Below are 23,619 nucleotides of genomic sequence, written 5' to 3'. Positions count from 1 at the left end.
TAAGTGATTTAGAAATGCATAACCAAAGTATAAGCCTGTCTACGAGAATCAACATCATCCACGGAGATACGATCGCACGGAAGGCCCGCCAATACGGTAAAATGAAGTTGAAGCTGTCTAGACAATTAAATCGTCTAACGTTCCTGAAATGCTGCTGGGATAATAAGGTAATCCCGAAATGTGTAAAATTCAAGCACCGTTTTGTTTCACAAAAAGCTCTCCATATATATAACTGCGCCAGCTATGCGTTGCTTCGTGAACAAATCACTGCCATGCGGTTTCTCTTAGCATTAACATTAACGAAGCTATTCATGCCTTTGAAGATGAGCTTTCGTGCACTGTAAATCACGAACTTTGGTCTTTACATGACGTCTCGTGTACCGCTGCAGACAAAGAATTTGAAAAAATACGAGGCTGACAGATAAAAAAATTAAAAAAGAACTCTACCGTCAATCCAAAACTTGCTACCAACACCGTAATCAACCTTTCTTCAGTCACCCTGAAGCACTCAATGCGACTTCGCTACGTTGATGATATGTTTGCTATTTGGCCACACATATCATCAACGTAGTGAAGCCATATGGTTGGTTTTTGTGGGGCAGAGGCTAAGGCTTTTTCCTCTCCTTCTTAACACACTGAAACAACCAACACCCCAGAATCACGTTCACCCTGGAAAAAGAGGAAAACAACAGCCTTCCTTTCCCAGACACACTAGTCACCTGCCAGCCTGATGGAACCTTGGTTTTCTCAGTTTGTAGAAAACCCACCCTTACAGGCAGATAGATTCACCAACAATCCCACCACCCTTCCTCACAACAATATGGAGTGGTGAAAACACTATACAACAGGGCTAAACTAATCTGTTCTAACGACATGACCCTAAACACTGAACTAAATCACATCCTAGACACTTTCTCAGCCAATGGCTACCCCCCCCCCCCAAAAAAAAAAAAAATCCAAAAAATATTAAAACCTACAAACCACAGCCCCCCCTCTCCACAACAAGGATTACTCTAAATCCATCACCATTCCCTACATCCAAGGCACCTCTGAAAAAATTACCAAAATCTTAAAAAAACATGACGACCTCCTGTTAAAGGCCTTACAGAAAATTGGCATCCCTTATCCGCTTCACCAAAGACCAATCACTTCCCCTAGACCTACCTGGTGTATACCAGGTCCCTTGCAGTTGTAAACTGTCTTACTTTGGCCAAACAGGCAGGACAGCGAATATCAGAATTTCTGAACACAAGGACTACATCCTTTTTCACAAGTACAGCCATTCTGGTCTTGCAGACCATGCTCTGGATACACGCCACAGAATACGGTGGAAGAAAGCTACAGTAATACACCGTAGCAAATACAAATTCAAAAGACTATTTATGGAATCAGCTTCCACCCTAAGAAACTCTCCAAACCTCAACAAATTTGGTTGTATGCGACTGTCCCAAATTTGAGAGGCTTACATCAGCAGACCTTCAGCCCAATGGCCAAGAATACCTACTTAGCCCGCTAGAGGGCACCATCAGGACTTTTAGGAGAACAATAGCTTCATCTCTTATATTTATTTATTAAAGTGTAATTTAATATTTATTAATATTTATTAAAGTGTAATTTAATTTATATTCGTATCTACGTTGTTCAATTCCTTAAGTGATTTAGTAATGCATAACCAACGTATAAACCTATCTACGAGAATTCCTACTAATCAGTTACCATATGTACTGCTATGACCTGTGTCATGGTGCAGTATGACCTTTGAGGCCTCTGAAAGAAAAGAAAAAAAAAATCAAATCAAATCTGACAGCCAATCAGCTATCCAACTCACTGGTCTTATCTAATCTTATCTGTTTCAATTTGGCTACTAGCTTTTCACATGGCAGTCAATGGCAGCTGTTGAAAAATCAATGTGTACTACTATGAGGTCTAATAGAAAAGTAATGAGGCCAAATCCATACAAAATAGCATGTTTAGTTATTCATCTGATACATTGTCGTCTCCTTCAAAGTAAACTTCCCCCTACCACCACCACTTGCACACACAACAGTTCCAATTTTCCTCCCATGTGTTATAACAGGATTGGAAGTACTCTTCTGTTAGGTTGTTTATGGGGCCCCTATCACAGCTCTTTGGAGCAGCCTCAAAATGATTACTTTTCACCTTGTTCTCAAGTTTGAGAAAAAAAGTCACACAGAGGTAAGTCAGTTAATGTGGTGGCTTTTCCAACACTGAACATTTTTTTTTTTTTTTTGGCTAAATACTCGCATATTGACAGCACATAATTAGAAGGTGCATTGTATGATACAGGAACCAATCATTTGAAATCTGTTGATGCACTCATAAGATGCATATTTGCAACTGTTGAAGGGCTTCTTTGCAGTAAATTCGATTAACAGTCACTCCAGGAGATACAAATTCTCAGTAGACCATGCCATGGCTATCAAAGAAGATGACAGTTGTGGTTTTCCATTTGGGCTTAATCATGTGCACCTTCTTTGGTCTTGAGGAATTTTTCATGTGCCACTCAGAACTTTGGCATTTCATTTCAGGTTCTGAAGTTGTGGTTGTGGAGGTTCTGGCTATAATCGTTTCCATCATCACTGAATTTTTTGGAACCATTTTTTCTGCAGAACTTTCACATTTCCAAATCTTCAGTAAAAATCTTGTAAATGGTTAACATGCAGTTTTTCTGAGATTATTTGGAGCATTAAACATCGATCTTCACAGATGCAGCCCTGTACTCACTTGATGTTGTTTGTTCTTGATATGACATGCCACGCCACTATGCAAATTGCTCATCTTCCACACTTTCTCTCTCTTCTCCAAAAACATTTTGTGCCACTTAAATACTTCAGCACATGATAAAGAAACATTAACATATGCCTACTGAAATTGATTGAAACTTTTTGGTAGCAGCACTGTCATTTAGTTTAACACAGAATTTAATCACACAGTTGTTCAGGATTTGACTTTCTCATTTTCATGATGAGAGCCTCCATGGCTCAGTCGTTTATAGACAAAGCTCTTTGGCTGGAAAGACCTGGGTTCGATTTCCGTCAGTAATGTGAGGAACCCTTATCTGGTCTCTTTTGACAAAGGTGAGTTAGCCGGTCTCGGAAACTTGGGTTTTTCGTCCCCCAGAACAGGCAAACTGTCCCTGTGAACACTTGCATCTACAGGCATAAGACACACTTGGAGGCATATGGCCAACTACCTTATCCTCAAGATGGTTGCAAAAAAAAAACTATTTAAAAAAAAAAAAAAAAAGTAGAAAAGGAGGATTAAGAAAGAAAGAAATTTTCATGCTGAACATATCAGACATACTAAAAACACAATTCCAGCTTCTTCTTTTTTTTGTGTGTGTGTGTGTGTACATAAACTCAGTCAACACAACAGTTTAATCTCCCTTATTTCTGATACTCCTGGTATTTGTAAATAAGCATAACAATTCATTTTTTGATCTATAACCAGTCTTACTCATGCCAACCCTTATCTGTGACTTTTCACACTTGCTGCTGGTTTTCCACTGGGTTTTCAAGCTTTCCACTCGCAGATGTTGTATGAATTTGTCATTTCATGAATTTATGCCTTTATCATCTTGGAATTTAAGTCTTCAATGAAAGCCAGTAATTATAAAATGTTCCCTTTGTAAATCTTTGTTGTAACTCTCATTTTATTAATTTAAGATGAACTTTTTTTTTTGCAAAATATAATTTCTGACTTAAAACTTTTTAGTTTAACTTTTAAAATCTTCATAGGGCCTAGGTAATTTCTTGAATTTAAATTGTAATTTACTAGTACATATTGTATATTAGGTAGAGTAATGGAATTAATAATTGCTTCATATTTATAGATGCTCGAAAGCATGGTAAAAAAGCCCAGGCCCACTAGAGCTGAAAGTTCTGATGTAGCTAATGCAGTGCTTGATGGAGCTGATTGTGTAATGCTCTCAGGAGAAACTGCCAAAGGAGACTATCCAGTGCATGCAGTACAAACAATGCATGCTGTATGTTGTGAAGCAGAGGCTGCTGTCTTTCACAGGCATGTATTCACTGAACTCTTAATGAAGACTCCAGTTCCTACTGATTGTACCCATGGTGTTGCAATTGCTGCAGTAAATGCTGCAATGAAATGTCTTGCATCTGCTATTATTGTGATTACAACTACTGGCAGGTCAGTTGTAAAATATTTATATTATTTTGACTGTAAGAAAAATTAATCCATATAGAATATGTATTCAGAAACAGATTTTAAAAAAATAATAAGCTTAGCTTTATAGTAATGAACATTTTTTTTTTTATGTTGACCCCACCCATGAAAGGTCACAAGACCTATAACACTACAGTGCCATGTGTGGGCAAGTGATTAAGGAGTAAAATGTAGCCTGTTGATATGTTTCTTAAAGAGTGGGTGGTTGTATACTCACTGACAAAAACAACATGGAAATTGTTCCAAAGAATAGAGGTGGATAGAATGAAGGAAGCTGATGAGAAGTTAAGTGTGCTTGAAGCTGGACAGTTTATGGGTGTTGGCCAGTGGCTGCTCTAGTTCTTCTGTAGTTAGAAGAATGGTAGCAGGCAATTTAGAGGATCAGTACCTATGAAATTACCTATAGAAAAGGCACAGTGCAGAAACAGAGTACCTATGATAAAGTGACTGAAGGGAGTTTGTAAGGGAAGGATCGTCTATGAAGCAGATTGCCCTCTTCTGAATATCATCAAGAATTCTTAGAGAGGTCTTCGGTGCTTCACCTCAAATGTGGGAACAGTATTCCAAAGTTGGATGGATCTGAGATTATTGAGAGGAAGAGAAATAATGTTTTGAACGGAAAAGAATGTCAAGCTTTTTAGAGGCTGAGAAGGCTATCTAGGTAACATGTTTGTGCCAGGATAAACTGGAAGTAACAGTCAACCCAAGAAGAGAAAAATGATCTTGAAAGGAAAATGAGAGGAATTGAAGAAAGATTTTTCTTTCGGGAATAAGGCAGGCTTGGGCATTGAAATTTACTAAGTTCTCTTCATCCCATTTCAGGATGTTGAGGAGGTCAGTTTTCAAGTCGCTGGTTATGGAAGAACTTGAGACATCTAGCATTAGGGTACTGCAGGGTTTATTGAATGATGGTGTAAGATTTGAAGTCGGAGAAAAAGGGGTCATTGATGTAAAGGAAGACGAGCATAAGTGAGAGCACAGAACCCTCAGGCACTCTAGCATTAATGAGGAAGTCATCCAGATGGCCATTTGTACAGGAGTCTTCAGTGCTAGACACGATCTTAGAAATATCAAGAGCGATAATGAATTTCCCCAAATCTTTCCATGGCCTGAGTACAAAGGTAAGTAAGATTATGTAGGAGGAGGTTGACTGTAGAACGAGAATGGTGGAATCCATATTGGTGATTGCTAATTAACTGATGAGTCTCCAGGTAATGAAGAAGTACAAGTCTTGAGGAATATCATCTGGACCAGGAGCCTTGTTAGCATCAAGATTAATGGGGTTTATCTTGTGTCCTTTAGTGAAAGTTCAGAGGAGACATGTAGTGAGCAGTTTGTGGAAGTATGGGAGGTGATCTACTCTGGTCATCGAGGCAGGAGTTGGAGGAAAAAACCTGATTCCAAGAGAGGTCTGCCTTTTCCTTGGATGAGGTTACCATAGTGCCATCAGGATGCCAGAGAGATGGTGCCATGGAAGGGCAGAAGTTATGCCAAAAAAAAAAGCGACCAGAAGGCTTTACTGCTAGTTGAGCAGGAAGCAAGTCTGTTTTAGAATCATCGATAAGTTTTTTTACACTTATTTCTAGCTGTTATGTAAGCTATATGAGAAGCTGGAAGGAGCTTTTAATTTAAGCCATAAAACATAACTTGCATTTTTATCGTGTACTGCAGAGAGACGTTTTTTTGAGAACCAAGACTTAGATACAAGTTAGGGGTTTACAGGGAGTGGGAAATGAAGGCTTTCATTCCAGTGAGAATTATTTCGGTTACTAGTTCAGTGCAGGTGTTTTGATCATGAGAGAAAAAGCAGTAATCTGACCATGGAAAAGCAGCATAAAAATTTTGAAGGTCATCCTGGTTGATACAGTTATAGTGCCATAGGGTATGAGGCTGAGATTGCCTGGATAGAGGACAAACCTATAGAGAAAGAGACTTGATTGTGGTCAAAGTAATCAAGGGGGAATGCAGACATCCATGGTATCTTTGGAGGGAGAATTAGTTAAGAAAAGGTCAAGAACGTTGGTAGAATGATGCGGATGATCTGGTATTCTGGTTGGTAGATTGATTATTTGTGTTAGGTCATGACTGATGGCAAATGATTCAGCTTCCCTACCAGTTTGATCTGTGAAGTTGGAGTAGGGAAGCTAGTTTGTGTAATGGACATTAAAGTCCCCAAGGAGGACAATCTCACAATTTGGGTAATTACTTTGTAAGAAATCAATTTTTAGTGATAGGTAGTCAAAAAGGGCAGCAGGATTTTGTAAGAGTTAGGAGAGTGGTAAAGGCAGCAAAGGGGATTAGTGGTAAAGGGGATTCTAAGTTGGATAACCTTTGACAGGGGATATCATATTTCACAAAACTATGTCCCTCCCCCTTTTTTTTGCAAAATGCATAGTGTAGGATGTATCTGGATAGTGAGGTGGACTGTAGTCATGGAGGATGCCAAATCTCTTAGGAAAAAGAGTTCAGGTTTTGACGTGTGTAAGTGGTGATGTATGTCACTAATGTTTGTATCAATGCCTTGAATGTTGGTGAAATGAATATGAAAGTATTTATTATTGGAAAAAGTTTTGGTATTATTTTGGGTGTGTTGGGGCATATTTTTGTTTGTCCCAATTTTTTTTTTTTGTTATTTTTTATGAGAGTTTTTTTTTTATTCACAATTTAAACTCTAGTATTTTTATCATTGACTTTGTAAAGTGGTTGAGTCAGAAAATAAAGAGAAAGGGCATGTAGCTGGGGTGAAGGACTAGTGTAATAACTTACATACATGGAGTGTATGTAAGTTATTAGTCCAAGTGTTCCCACAGACACTACCCCCTCCATACCATTGACCCAGTCTCCCTCCAGGCATGACCTGGCAGGGTAAGCAGCTGCAGGATTATTCACCAGCTGATTAGGAAGCTCCAACAGATATGTTACTATCGGGTTCTGTCCCGTACACTATCCGAGTCAGCCTGCAGAAACCTGTTTTATTGCTCTGTGCCCTTAAATGGAGGAGAAGCTGGCTCCCTAATTGAAAATAATAATGGTGTAAAACAATAAGACCATCACTCAAGCTGCACATAAGAAGAAAGGGAGAACAGAAACTGAAGACCCTTCTCTTGGGATGAAACATTTCAGAAGCCACTTCACACCTCCAAAAGCAGGGTGGTGGTGCTTCATCAGGTGCTGAAAGACATCTACCACCTAGAGGTCTAGTTGGTGTTTCCTCACAGCTAGTGGAGATATGCATTTAAGAAGGCAATACTTGTCCCACAAGAACCCTGTTTGTGGAAACAGGCTATTACCACAGGAAGGTGGAGATGACTTGACTTGGAAAGGCTTTATATTGTGCAATCACCAGCCCTTAATGGCCCTGGGATTAAGAATGATGAATTATTTACTAATTATTTATTTAAATACATTATCCAGGCATATCTAATTAATATTAATAATAATAATTGGATATGCCTAGATAATGTGAGAATCAGGATGATGGTGATTTTTAATGCCAATTTTAGGATTAGTTTCATGTAAGAAATGGAGAGCCCATTATCTTCAAGCATTGCTTTTTTGTATATTGTCTTACATCAAGAGCTATATGAAATTCATGTTTCAAAATACTCTGAATGTCTATATGCATTTTGTTTTAGTTATTATCATTTCTACACAGTATTACTTACAACAGTTGGTAGTACTGTAGGTAATACCATGTAGTATTAGGTAATATTACATAGTATTACCTACAATTCATGTGCATGGATAACCTCTCATAGAATCAACAAACTTGGAATATTTATTTGGATCTTTTTTTAATCACTTCCACTTGTGGGGGAGGCCACAAAGCCAGTAGCAGTGGAATGCTGTCATTTTTAAGCATGAGATAAGAGAAAAGTAATTTATAGATATTCTTTATCAGTAGTCAGAGATTGTAATCTTGTCTATACTTCAGATTGATGTAATGAAAGATGAATGGGAATAGCAAGTTTGGCGAGTCAGCAATTCAGCTGTGTGAAAGGAGAGTGTTTGAAAGGGGTTGAACCACTCTCTGTGTATGCATTAAGAATTTTAGAGGCTTTAGGTCACCATCCCAGATGTGAGAGCAGTATTCCAAGGTTGGATAGATTTAGAGAGGGTTTTGTATAGAGTCGGGCAGATGTAAAGTGACATTTTGGGGCATAAAAGGATGCCAAGTTTTTTGGAAGCTGTTCCAAAAAGAGTAGTCTCAATTCCAAGAAGAGTAGTCTAGTCTTAACAGTCAAATATGGGGGGGGGGGGGGGAGAACTAATATCTTTTTTGAAATCAGACAGAATTGTGTTTTGGAAGCATTCAAGTTGAGTAGGTTGGTATCACACCATTAAAGGATGATGTGAAGATTAGTTTAGAGCACCGATAATAGATCTTGAAGCTTGAGATGTTTCAGCACTGTAAGGTTAGTCATATGAATAGGAGAAATAGAGAGTGCTGTCAAGAGCAAAACTCTATTTAGAGTTTAAGGTCAGTGAAAGTAGATTATTTATATATGTGAGGAATAGGGTGGTTGAAATAATAGTCCTGTGGCACACTTATATTTGTAGAAAAACTGGAGAGAGAAAACCCCTACTATTTGCATGCCTTAAACAACCTGAGAGAAAACTATTACTACTAGTTTTACAAAAGAAATTATATGTGACAAAAAATTACATTCTTGTTTAATCCTTTATCCAAGCATAAGCAAATAAAATGTATGTGTGAAGTATCTTCATGATTAGGCTACTTGTATATAGAAGCTCTTGACTTCATATCAGTTGCTTCAGTATTTCATAATAAAAAAAAAAAAAAAAAAAAAAAAAAACCGGGCTGCTACCTAGACCAGTTTCAACCTATATTGAGGTCTCGTCGATGGGAATCTGACCCATAAAGATACCATGGTTGAATCAATGCAGAAATCATATATTTTCCATATTCAAGTAGTAAAAAGCTACTCCACCTTTTTATTAAAATGCTCTAGATCAGAGATAGTTGTTGAAGGTTTTTCATGCGGTTACAAAGTAAATTATACTTGACAAGAAATGATATTCTTAAATCAAAGTTAATCATAAGCCTTAAACACAGGGCCGTTTCTGCATTTTGCAGGGACCTGTGTGAAATGGAAAAGCAGGGCCCCTGAAAGTTAGTAACTTTTATGGAAATTTTAAATGAATATCTTGTTAATTAATTGAATCAAATATGAAAAATATTTATGCACATAAATAAACAAGTATGCTCTTTAGCATCAATTTAAGTAAAGGGAAAAAATTAGTTAAACCATAAATGTGGTTGTATGCACATGATATATCATTTTATTATGTAAGTACACATTATCATATAAATACGCCAGAACAATGATTTATTTAATAATATAAATAATATTAATATTATTTATATTATTAAATTTATATTATTAATAATATAAAACATGAAAAAAATATCCATTTTTACTATAAAGAATGAAATATATGTATAACAACTTATAAGATTTAAAAGAAATCTTAATATATTAAATTTTATTTACCCTAATGCGCTTATCAATAAAATCATTTATAACGCTATCAAAATTCAAATTTTTTGCAATTTCATGCTCTATAGATATTATTGCCAGGGACGACAAACGTTCTGGAGACATAGAAGATCGCAAATAGGTTTTTATTAATTTTAATTTGGAAAATGACCTTTCTGCTGATGCGACTGTAACTGGACTAGTCAATAATATTTTAAATGTAGTAATATTTGGATAAATATCTGACAAATTATTTGCAATTATGAAATTTAAAATATTAATGGGTGCATCTTCTGGAACAATATTTCTAAAAATAATTAATTCATTGTAAAATTCAGATTCATCAATATCTGTATTTAATTTTTGATACAGCTGTTTGCAGCAAAATTTTAATTCATTTTCTGTCATTTTTCTTATTAATTTCATATCATAAAGAAATCCAAATGATTTTTGGTGAATTTCATACAATTCAAATCTTGATATTCTTTGCTCTTCAAAGTACTGCACTAACTCTAATAAGTTTAGTTGCTACGTCTATGGGAATTTTTGCATTTTGTAATACTTTACTTACTAAATTAACTTTTGACAAAAGCTCATACCAAATTACAAGGCTTAGTATAAACTCAAATGAATCTATTTGTTCATATATTGAAACCACTTCTACTTTGATAGTATTATCCAATGCAGTTTTAAATAATTCTTTTAGTGCATTTAAAAATTCTGGAATTTGAAAACGTACAGCTCTAACTGATTCTATTCTACATTCCCATCTTGTATCACATAACGGTTTTGGAGTTAATTGTTTAACAGATTTCTTTAATATGTCCCAACGTGAAGTTGAGGCAGCAAATAATGTATATATTTTTTGTATAACATTAAAAAAATTTATTGCTATAATTGATGATTTTGTGACATCCCCTAAAATCAAATTTAAATTATGACAGGCACAAGGAGTATAAAAAATGCCTTTTCGTTTTCATTTAAAATGTAAGCACGGACTCCCTTATATACTCCTTTCATATTCGCTCCGTTATCATACCCTTTGATTGCCCTTAAATTATCCTTTCATATTTGCTCCGTTATCATACCCTTAAATTGTCAGATTGCCCTCTGCAATCTTACAATTTAAGATTTAATTTATTCAAAAGTGCTTTTATATGTACCTTTACCAGTAGTGTCATTAGTTGTTAAAAATGTCAAAAAGTGTTCACGAATTTCAATATCTGCTTCAAATATATGTAAAAATCTAAAAATTACTGAAATTTGCTCCTGATGACTAATATCAGGAGTACAATCGAGAATTATTGAATAGTACTTTGCCTGTCTTATCATATTTACAATAATTTGTTGAATTTTGGTTCCCATATCAACAATTAACCCATTTTGCACAATGGGTGGTGATAGATATGAATTTTGTTTCTTAGTTATAATTTTTTTCCCGAACATCGCATTAAATGATCTTTTAAAAGTGGATCAAATTCTGCAATTAATTCTATGATTCCAAAAAAAATTACCATTATGGGCTGTGTACAAAGTATCAAAATTACCTCTAAAAGCTAAATTATGTTCAGATAAATAAAGAATTGCTGCTACTATTCATCTTAAAACATTTCTTAACCGTTCTGCTTCAAATTTTATGACATTTTGATTTTTCTAATCAATTGTATTGTGATTTTTTAAATTGCATTCCATTTGTGTCCATGAATACATGCATTTCATGTACACTGGGTTTCGTTCGTGCGACTTTAATCTTTCACTTACATGTCGCCAGGCAGAAAAGCCATTATTAGATAAAAAATTATCATCAGAAGAAAATAATTTGCAACAAAAACAAAAATTAGAGTTGGAAGAGTTTGAATATACAAGCCATCTTCTGTTTTGCTTCTCTCCGTTTGCAATTGTCCTAACATAGTGAGCTGTGGAAAAACACCTTGTTGTTATCTTTTGGAAAATCATTTTCAGTCGAAGGAGACGGTGGACCACATTGTACAATTTGTGTTAGTGTTGCATTGTTCAGAATTTTGGGCCATGTTGCTGGATCATCAATAGTAAATAGTTCGCCTTCCTCTGGTGTCTCAGTTTTAGGATCTTCAATACTCATTGTTTGACCAAAGGCATCATGTTCTCTGCTTCGAGTATTTCAGAGCTCTCATTATTAATTAATGTTGCCAAGGAACTGTTTGTAGTTATTTCAGAACTCCCATTATCAACTGATATATCTGAACAAATATATGAGTTCAACTTCATAAATTTAAACAGTGAATTTCTTTGACGTTCCTCAGCCGCTTCTTTTTTTTGTTTTTGCTTTCATTTTTTATGTCCACTTGGTTATTTTCTTCAATAATAATCTCTCTCACAACTAGTCATACTCTAGAATTAAATACGATAGATGTAATTATAAAATAAGTTAATAAATTAAAACAAAATTACTTACCTGATAAATAAAATATATCTAAAATAGATAATATTAGAAAAATAAATAAATCTAATATAGATTGAAAACTACTATTGATGAAAAATTCTGATGTCGGATAACCAAAAACCAGTTTACAAAATATATTTTTTAAGATGTTTTGCAAGTAATATCACATAAAAAAATTGCCATGACACTACGTGTATATACTTGTTCATAAAATCATAAACTAAAATCAAAAAACTCCTTAAAATTATTAAAAACACCTTTTTTTAAATACACTTTTCCCTATTTAACACTATGTTATATGACACTGGTGGCGAACCTTTTTATGTGTGCGTGCCAAAAGTTTACAAATTGAGTTGCTGACGTGCCGGCACAGGCCAAATATTTACAAATCAAGTTGCTGACGTGCCATGAAGTTTTTAATAGGAGGAAAATTAATACAAAATTAATTGCAGAATTTTATTGAGACAAGTTTAAAAATTAACATAGAAAAATTTCAAAAATTTCATAAAAATGAATTCATAATTTGGCATATACATTGTCATATACAAATCAATATCAATTTATTAATGAGATTTTTGCTGTTGTACATTAGATGCCAAATGCTTTATATCAGGTTCATATTTTGTCACTGTGTAATACACATGGCGAATGAAATTCATCAGTCATTCTATTTCTTAAACTGTCTTTTATAAAATTCATTTAAAAGAATAATGACTCACAAGCATGTGTAGAGGAGAAAATTTATAATATAGCCATCGCTAGTTTTTTAAACAACAAAAGGTTTCAGGAATGGCATTCCAGGTTTTCAATATTTCCTCTTCTGCATTCTTTTTAATTTTGCCCAATAAACAATCATTTTCGATTATTTCCAAGTCATTTCTCAAATCGACAAACTTGTTTCCATATAGAACTAGATTGAAAATCGATTAATTGCATTTTTGTATCTTCCAAGTTCAGCCACTCAAAAATCTCTCGAAGAAAATTCGTTGATTATCGACTGAATAACTGTAGAAAACTCTATTTAAATTAAGGGGATATTAAATCGCACGTTGTTTTAAAGCCGAATAAGAAACTCAAAGATAGGAATCAAAGAGTTTTACACCGAATATAGCAAACTATAAAAGTTTCGGCAGATTGCAGCATACGCTAAAGCACATAGTTCAACACTATGGCAACTCGTAGCAGAGGAGGATATAGTTCTGATCACTATTATCAGAACTTAACCTCCTCTGCTTGAGTTGCCCTAGTAGTTGAACTACTTGCTTTAGCATACGCTACATATAGTTTGCTATATTCGGCGTGAAACTCTTTGATTTCTATCTTTGAGTTTCTTATTCAGCTTTAAAAGAATGTGGGATTTAATATCCCCTTAATTTAAATAATGTTTGCAGCACTGAATTTAAGCCTATTGGCTCTTTATATTTATGTAGAAAACTTTTGAATTTAACTTGATCTGTTTTTTCATGGGATTCTAGATCTGCAAAGAATTTTTTTGTATTTGGAAAATATTGGAAGGTATTGGAAATAACGTCACGATTAAAAATTGGTAATTTAGCTTCAAATGCTTTGATTAAATCAAACATGACAATAATCGTCTTGTTAACACCTTACAGTTTAACATTTAATTCATCACAAATCAGTAAAAAACATTAATTTCGAAAGCCATTCGACGTTCATTAACTGATTGTATTTTTCAATGATTTTCTCATTATGTAAAAAAAGTCTGACTTCATCTAAACACTGAACAAATCTTTGAAGAATTTCTCCCCAACTTAACCATCCAACATTGTTGTACATAAGTAAACCAATGTACACAGAGTTTACCTCACTTAATAATTCTATAAATTTTTGTTTATTTAAAGCGTGTGCCGATATAAAATTGACCAATTTTGTTACAGTGCTCATAATATCATCCAGTGGCTTGAAACTAGCCTTAGCGCATAAAACCTGCCAATGTATAATACAATGAAAACCCAGAACTGAATGTCCAATACGTTTGGTAAATGAATTGACGAACCCATTTTCCTCTCCAGTCATACTGCGAGCACCGTCAGTAGTTACTGATACAATTTTGGAAGGATCTATATCTCTTTCAGCAAGTGCATTTACAACTGTGTTGCAAATATCTATTCCTTTTGTTGTTGTTGCTAATGATGTTAAACTTATCAATTCTTCTTTCATATTATTCCCAACAGAATAACGAATAAAAATTGCTAAACGAGCTGATCAGGTTATGTCAGTACTCTCATCAAGACGAAGAGAAATTAAACCAGAAGATTTTATATCTATTTTTTGCTGATGAGTTATATTTTTAGCCATTTCTATGATTCTATCTTTCACTGTGTTTCTAGCCAAAGGCATATCTTTTATTCTTTGAATAATTTTTTCCTTGTTTTCAAAATCTTCAGAGAGAACTGGTGCGCATTTTAACCATGCTGCTTTTATATATTCCCCATCACTAAAAGGTTTCCCGTGTTTGGCAATTACAGAGGCCAAAAAACTAGCAGCAGTTATATTTGAACGATTGCCGATAAATTTCATTAAGGTTGTTGACTGGATATTCCTATTTTTAATTGCCCGAGCAATAAATTCTTTCTGTTCGTGCTTGCTTTTCTCGAGGAGCGATTTATGGTTTGTCTCATAATGCCGTTTTAATGATGACGTTCTGCACACAACTGTCCTGGAACATAAAACACATATTGCTTTATTGTCTTTGTTAATCATGCCATACTCTTCAGTCCACCAGCTTTGGAACTCTTTTCTGCTTGACTGTGATAATTTTCGTTTTCTATTTTCGCCAGCCATGTTCAGTAGAACTATAACAAAATAATTCAAAACTTAAATCAAATGCATTTTTTATAGTTTCAAAAAAATCAACATTTTATTATATGCCTAAATTAAATTATCTTTATAATTCCCATTTACAGTAGCAAAAACAAAACAGTGCACATACTGTTAAATTGTGAATGAAGCTATGTTATGTAATTTATTATTTTTCATTCACATTTAACATTGCTTATTAAATATTAATCATGGTTTATATAAATTTATTTATTATTCCTTAAATAAGAATTACTAATTAAATATTTATTTAAAACCTGACCTATTATTAACTTATAAAATAATAAAATGTATAGAATCTTGTATAACTAAATATATATGGTGTAACGTAAAGTGTTTTTATATTTAACTGTATACGTAATCAAAAAGTTGAAGAAATAGCTTAAATATTATATTGTTCTTATTTGTGAAATATTTAATGTTATGTAATCACTCATGTAGCAGTGATATAGCATACATTACATTGGCGAAATGTTTACGTTTAGTCTATTGTCATGGAAACGCACGCGTAAACAACCACGAGTGGAATAGAGCGTGGCGTTCGAACGTAAGGTGGGAGTGAAGGTCAGAGAGAGAGAAAGCAGAAAGAGAAGGAAGGTCATAGATAAGACAGGGAAGGGAGAAGAATTATTATTAAGCGAGTGAGGAGAGAGTTTTGCGGAACCAAGATTATAAAATCCTCAGGGCAGAAATTTATGAGTTTAGTGTTCGGAAGTGAACCTATAAGTAGTGAAACATAAAGTTTAATGTTATAAGCGAAATATGCTGTTGTTATGAAGAAAGGTTGATGCCGTAATCAGATAAAAGGAAACTGGACAGTCAATGCGAAAATTCTGATTAGTTCTAGTTAATCTGGATTACGATTAAATTCTGTGTTGCCCTAGGAAAAGGTTATATTGATTACTTGGAGAAAAGTGAACAGGAAAAGATATTAGTACCTAATTACTGTTGTTTGGAATAGTGAAGTGCGACTTACAGTAATACAGTTTAAACTATGGAGAATATTTGTTATGTGTGTTCCGCTATTGTTAATTAAGTTAATTCATAAGTGCTCTCTCAATAATTTGATGTATTGAAGAATTTGTCCGGTAAGAGTAGTTGTATAAGTCTCTCTATTCTAGCATTAACTGTAATATATCTCCGATGCTCAAGGTCCGGGAATATATTTGCTTGGAATAATGCTTACGTAGTTTATTGCCTGCTGTGAATATAAACATTGAGCTGATAGATTTGTGAAGACTGATTAAATGTGAAATTGTTATATTAATTTGAGATAAGAAGATTTGTGTTTTTTGAGACTGTGAATAGTATATGAAAGTTAGAACATTGAATTAGCATCAGTGACCTAAGAAGAAGTGTTAAGTTAATTGTATAGTTCCATTTTAAAATAGAGTTCTTGTATTTGTTAACCATATCATATATTAAATGTTTTATTTTGTTGATCTAAATAATGTGTTTGCCTGAATTCCTTTTTATTGCACCGTTCATAAATATTCGAATCTAGCGGGAACCCCAAGTAAAAATGATAATTGATTCGGCCTAATGAGAAGACTGCTAACTAATTAAGAATTGATCCTACTATTTATATAGACTAATCTAAGAATAGGGTGGCGCAGTATAAATATAAATTTCCCTACTTTTGGATCGGTGATCACTTCGTAATTAGTTATTTTATTCATAAAAGTGACTTAAGACTAGATGGATTTAGAACACGACACGAAGAGAGTCGTCACGACAATACGCAACAATAATGCACTTGCTGCTACTTATTTCTGCCTACTGGCGGATGCTCAGTGCGAAATGCATAATGAACGCACGAGCGATTAGAAAAGGGAAAAAGTCAGGGAATCCTAAGGACCAGTCGTTCTCAATTCTTTTTCTATAAGACCGTATTTATACTGTATTTATATTTATTCTTACTGTATCAGAGGGCCCAGTCCCAACAAACTTACTCGTAAATACCATTCCCATTTTTTTAAAGTTCATACAATAAACGTTAGTTTAATGTATGAACTTTAAAATTGTTGGATTTAATATCTACTTAATTTATATAATTTTGTATCTGCAATGTGAAGCCTTTGGCTATTTATTTTAGTAAATAAGTATTAATAATTAATTATGGAATAATCATAAAGAGTTAGTACACTTATGTGTACGGTGTAGCATGTTGAGAAATATAAAAGTACGCATTTAAATTAGTTATCAATCACAGGACTAATGCTACAATATTGTAGTTTCCTCAGGCCAACATCATTAAATTAACTTATAAGTTTCATTGACATATCCCATTCTGATCGCCAAAAATTTATAATATTATTCAGTATAAAATTGATTATTGTATTATTAAATTGATTTTAATGATGTTGGTTTGAAAAAAAAAAAAAAAACGGTAGTGAGAAAAATGTTTATGCATTGTAACTCACCATAGAAGTCAGCAGAGCAGAGGAAGCAGCAGAAGGATGTCGACTTTTCGGCGAATGCTTACCGTCAAATATAACTTGCTCTCATGTATAACTGGTACCCCTGATTTCACTTTAGGAAAAAAGACATTAAAACGTTTTGCATATATACCTCCCACACAAAAACAACACGCCTTTCCCAACAGCTATTATATACTGTAGATGCAAGAAAAAAAAAAATAGTTTTATTGTATCCCTGAATAAGGTACAGAGGCTTTTGCAGTCTGCGTAATATATTTCTCAACAAATAGTGCAATTAGAGCAGCTGGAATAAAGAGGTGCTAACTAATGAATCACCTGTACCCCTCTCACAGAAACTAGGCTGTATAGATGCAAGCAAAACCATATATTGCACCGGAAACACAGTAACTAAAACTCTTGTCTAATTTTTCAATTACATGAAATAAGTGTTTGTTTGATTGCATTTGAAATTCTCAATGTCATTATGACAGATCACAAAGGCTTACCTCAAATAAAATTCTACCACGAATTGAAACATGCCATATAATGCTTGTGTGAGTTCCCCTTCCAGCTCAAATGTAAACAAGGCAATAAAAATCAACCAAGGGTTGAAACTTTGTGTGAGTAGAGCCTGCCAGTAATGAGAAGTTCCTACAGAACTTCTCATTACTGGCGTCTTGAGTTTATGGGGCAAAAATCTGAGTTTCCAGGAAAAAAACCACTTGCCCATGCCAGAGATCGACTAACTCAGGAACCAGTCGAAAAAAAGGCTTAGAAGAATTTCCTCTAGTCGCAGACTAGATTCACAACACTAAGTCTTCCTTTGTATGGTTAAGCACCACATCCATTGAGCTACACAGGCTCTACTATGAAGAATATGTATTAATAAATTAAATCTTTTGTTCCTTTTTCTATAACTGTTATTTTGACTATCAGTACCTTGTATGAACAACATAAATTTTCAGACTTAAGCATCCTTAATATTTAGTTTGACTACTGACAAGAACCAGTAATGTGAAATAGTATTGTCATGATAATAGAATCCTAAATCAGAGAATTAATAAAGAGGTTAAAAAAAAAAAAAAAAAAAAACTCGTCCGTTTATGCATTTTAATTCAATACATGATAGCTCATGTGCAAGGTTATGTGAATTTGTATATAGTTGATTACTCTTTGAAACTTCTTTTGAAGTTGGCTGTTAGATTATAGGCAAATAGTATTCTTTCTTGAATAATTCTTAATGCCAGATGAATTGCCTTTAACCACCAAAATGGCCTTGACATGTTTGTACATCAATATTACACTAATGTGATGTGTCCGTTGAATCCTTTCCTTTAGTCTTACATGGTGATCAGCATTCGTTTCAGTAAAATTATAGAGACTATAACCATGTTAGGAATAATTTAATTTCCCAACATTTCAACCTTATCACATACTTCATATTAAGGATCTTAACTCTAATATAACAACACTTATTAACTTATGGATTAGGCCACCACTTTTGCTGTATTAAAACTATCTATATGAATTTGTTCTGTGATAATGTTATAAATAGAATATAGCTTTGATGTAGTTTTAAAGAGCTTAGTCAACTCGTCCAAGGATCCACTTCCTCTGCTGGCCAACCCTGGAGTATACCATATTAATTGCACCTGTAATTTGCCTTATGTTGGATGGTTTGCCTTAAACAGGATGCACAATTCCTATCAGAAGAAAAGTAACATAAATGACACATTAAATGTAACAACTATGGTAAATTGTCTTTTCTGATTATACCATGAATACTCTACATAGAATTGACTGGAAAAACACCTGTTGTTTGCTTCACATACCAAAATGTGGTATGAGCATAAATTTAAGGAGGCCTGTGAAAATCTTATCAACAACCCTAAATCTTAACAATAATAGTGGTCTAAAAATCCCAAGAATATGAATGGCACATATTCTACCCACATAACTTTTTGGTCTAAGAGTTAATTATAATTAGAACTAAGTAATCTGGGATCGTAACTGTAATAGAACAACGCTCGTATTAAATTATGGATTAGGCCTCCACTTCTGCTGTATTAAAACTGTCTATATTCTCTGATGATGTTATAAATAGAATATAGCTTTGATGTAGTTTGTTTTCCCACCAGAGGTCAGGCCAGTAGAATAGCGGTTGATCAGATCATTGTCACTTTAGCATACTGTTTGAAATGTAATATAGCTTGTCTTTGTGTGTGTGTGTGTGTGTGTGTGTGGTATTTATGTGCATGTGCATGCGTGCTCCAGGTGATGACTTTAATATGAAGGTTGAAACACCAGGAAATTAAATTAATTATTCCTAACATGGTTGTAGTCGCCAATATTTTACTGAAATGAGTGTCCATTGAAATTAATATAACATTTGAATACTATTGAAATAACAAGAACATGAAGCTTATATTTTGGATGTATTTTATCCATCTGGCAATTTGGGTGGTTAAGGCTCCTCTTTTCAGTAACAAAAATATAATTGGATGTTTATTTTATGTGGTTTCAGAACAGCTCACCTGGTTTCTAAATACCGTCCTCGCTGTCCAATTATTGCCGTGTCTCGATTTCATAAAACAACTCGACAAGCACACTTATGGCGAGGAATTGCACCTCTGTTTTTTGAAGGTAAGATTTCATGATATGTATTCAGATTGCTAAGTTTGAATTGCCATTAAATATGGATAGTGCCTTTTTCTAATGGCATTTGTAGTATTATCTAACATGAAATACTAAAATATAATAATATATCTTGTTGAACTATACGAAGCTTCCTTGCAGCTCTGACTTCTAGATGTAAGTCAAATGAATATATTAACAGAAATAAGGTAGTAGAAGCTATTAAACATTTTGTGATGTAAAAGAGATTATTAATATTAATTATTAACACTAGACCTCCATGGGTCAAAAGCTTCATAGCAGGTGTCCACCTTTTAAATAAAATAATGTGCTTTCTTACTTCTTGGTGTTACAGTTCTTGAAGAATCTTAGCTTCCCTCCACAATAGCAACCTGGTGTATTCTTTTGCTTTCCTTCTGCCTCCATCCTCTAAAGAAAAACATTTTCATGAAGAGTCCGTAATAGTGATCCACTTTGGTTGAGAAGATGGATTTAATTCCCATTATATGCTGGTGTCCAAAAGCTAAGGTGAATTACATTTTTACCTGCATATGAAAAAACTTTCATGACTACAACCAAATGCAAGCATAAATTTATATACTGAGAAATTATATTACACAAAAAGTGTGTTATAAATATCATTCAAATTAAATTACAGTGTTTTTGGCAAAAGTTACAAATTTCCTAAGGATGTAGTTAAGGAAATGATATACAGTGCTTACTGAAAAATATGCAGAGAGACATTTCAGTATGGAATATGTCCACCCCAAACTGCAATGCAGCTCTCACAACGTTGTACTGTGCTTAGCACTAAGTGATTCAGGAATTATTGAGGCAAATTGACCCACTTCTCCTTCTTCAGAGCAGGGATAAAACCTTGTTTGTTTTCTGAAGGGAAATTTCAAGCAGCAGCAGTACATCTCCCTATTGTGTCCCAAATGTGTTCTGTGGGATTGAGATCTGAGGAGTGTACTGGCCACTCGATTTGATTAATATCCTCGATCTCCAGAAGTATTTCCACTGCTTGTGTACTATGTGGTGTGGTATTGTCATCCATAAAAATTAATTCTTTGCCTATGGCACCACTGTACAATCAAACATGACATTGAACTTCATTAAAATATCGTTCATCAGTCATAATCTCTTTTTCTGGCACGTGTAGCTCGGTTTGTCCATTAAGCATAATGCCTCCCCACACCATGACCTGAGCACTACCATATCTATTCCTTTCAAGAACACTCTTGCAATGGTAAGTGGTACCACTATCACATCAGATTAACTGTTGTCTAGAATCAGAGGAAAGACTCAAATGATTCTCATCCATAAAAAGTACATTAACCCATTGTTGTCTTGTCTAATTTTTATGGATACAACATCACTGGAAATGTTCTCTACAATGAGATGTGGGTGAAGGGATGCAGACTATAGGCCTATTTGTCACAGATGTCTTGCCACAGTTTGTCAGGATATCTACTTACTTATGCTTGAATGGAACTGACTTACAAGCTGACCTGCCATGGTGCTTTGATTATGTTTTGTGTTATAACCAAAAATCTTCATGCTCTGTGGTAGAGCGAGGACAAACTTTTAGCAAATGTCTAGAACACATTCCATTGGTTTGAAATGCTGCCCAGAGCCTGGATACAATGCTATGTGAGATTCCAAACTCCTGGCAATATCAGTAATTCTGCTGCCTTCTTCAAGCGTTCCAATAATTTTTTCCATGTGTAAAATCATCTTGATGATGTCTTTGAGACATTACGAGACATCTAAGTTTACAACTTGATTATTCCTTCATGAAAAGTGCTTCCTTCAAACACACTTCACTTAGTGCAGCCTTTTATCCTGTTGAGTGCTACCACGTGCCCCCCTTGCATGTGATTCAAAATTTTGAATGTGTACCTGCTTTCTAATTGAATCGACAGTCTTACAAATTTCCACAAGCTTGATTAGTCTGAATTTGTGGTTGTGATCTTCAGAAGTCATGTTTGTCTCCTTAGGTTTAGGACACCATTGTAATATGAACAGTTAGTGTTATACGGATGATCTAGCAAGGTTTTTTTTCCCAGAATCAGAGATTTTTGATTCTATAAAATAAGCAAACTTGTTAGAGCAGAAAAGTGCAATTTGCATATTTTATGAATTCCACCAATTCTTTTCCATGTCTTGTGTGAAGACATGGAAAAGATTGCTGGATGTTATATATATATATATATATATATATATATATATATAAAACATTATATGTAATAAATGTCATGCACAATGACAACATATATTAAATAAAACACTATCATTTCTACTATTTTGAAAAATTGAAATTGCCGTTATCATGGGAACAGGTCTCATTGATATACTGATGTGTGAATTCAGGTGCAAGTAAGGTAAGAAAGATTAAAAAAAGAAAAGAGAAACAAAGCCTGATTTCCTAAGGAAATCGTGTAGTGAGCATAATTGAGTATTCTTGGCACACTTTGAAGTTTTTCTGGGGGGAAGGAGCTTCCCAAATATGTGGTGGCTTCATGCACCCAAATCTTTTGAGTCTGGGGTAAGGAGCCAATGCATGAACAAGTCATTGAATTTATATTTGCTTCCAGCAAATATGGCTTTTATTTTCCAATGAATTCTGTGAAATCAGTGATGTCTGAGTGGCTATAATTGTGGAATTGTGGGTGGGATTTTTATATTCTGCAATTCTAATGTTATTGTACTACCACTCAGCCTTAATAAGCAAGTCTACAAGATATCTTGTAAATATCTGAAGTCTAAGAGCAGTTGATTCTTTGAAAGGCAAATAAGGATTGCCACTTTTCTGTGTAGTCTTGGAAGGTGGTAACTTTGTAACCTTTGCAGAGGTTTCCTAGCCAGAGTAGTGGTGAACTTTCTAAGAGTGGAAGGCGAGATTTAAGAAGAAATGGGTTGCCGTGTTGGAGAAGAGGCATTAAAGTTCTATTACTCCAGTAGTCATTATATCCTTTGGCTATGTGAAGATATTGCATTATAATATATCACTGATATAATATTGCACTTAAGATTGAGTTCAGTAGTGAAGGCCTTATCAGAGCAAATGATTTCTGTCTCGCTCAGTAAAGTTTTTAAAATGAATATTTTTGGTGGTTAGCCTATTGGATTATGTACCTACTTGTGTGTAGGTTTCTTTTAGACTTTAAAAGGTAGATTAGTCACGATTGCCTTTGACTAGAAGGAACTGTTATTTTCTTTTCCATGTAAAGCTATCCTAGGATTTTAGCTATTATATGTGTTAAAAAAGTGTATAATATGCCAGGGACATACGACCAAATAGAGAAAACATTATCTGCATGGCATAGCTATACGAGGGTGGTCTGAAAAGTGGCCTAACAATGAAAAAACGAATTTATAATTTCAAAATTATTTTTATTTTTCAATATAATCTTCCTTAAGACTAATGCATTTATTCCAGCGATGCTCCAGTGCCATTATACAGTCTAGTTCTCAGTAAGATCTGCAAAATACCCATCTACAGCTGCAATCACCTCTTGATTCGAAGAAAAACACTAACCAGCGAGAAAGAGTTTTATTTTTGGAAAGAGATAGAAGTCAGGGAGACCCA

General features: G+C 34.3%; 1 protein-coding gene across 1 annotated transcript in view; it reads left to right on the top strand.

The window, feature by feature from the left end:
- LOC150104339 (pyruvate kinase PKM-like) overlaps positions 1–23,619 on the top strand; it is a 241,265-nt gene that overhangs the window by 196,311 nt on the left and 21,335 nt on the right. Inside the window, exons 9-10 of the mRNA XM_090396925.1 lie at positions 3,854–4,173; positions 19,918–20,036. Of these exons, the coding sequence (XP_090253051.1) occupies positions 3,854–4,173; positions 19,918–20,036 (439 nt within the window). The remainder of the gene's footprint in view (positions 1–3,853; positions 4,174–19,917; positions 20,037–23,619) is intronic.

This window comes from Typopeltis vanoorti, chromosome 8 (assembly GCF_054136105.1).
Source record: "Typopeltis vanoorti isolate ZY-2024b chromosome 8, IOZ_Tvanoo_1.0, whole genome shotgun sequence".
NCBI lineage: Eukaryota > Metazoa > Arthropoda > Arachnida > Uropygi > Thelyphonidae > Typopeltis > Typopeltis vanoorti.
This window is presented reverse-complemented; position numbering and strand designations above follow the sequence as displayed.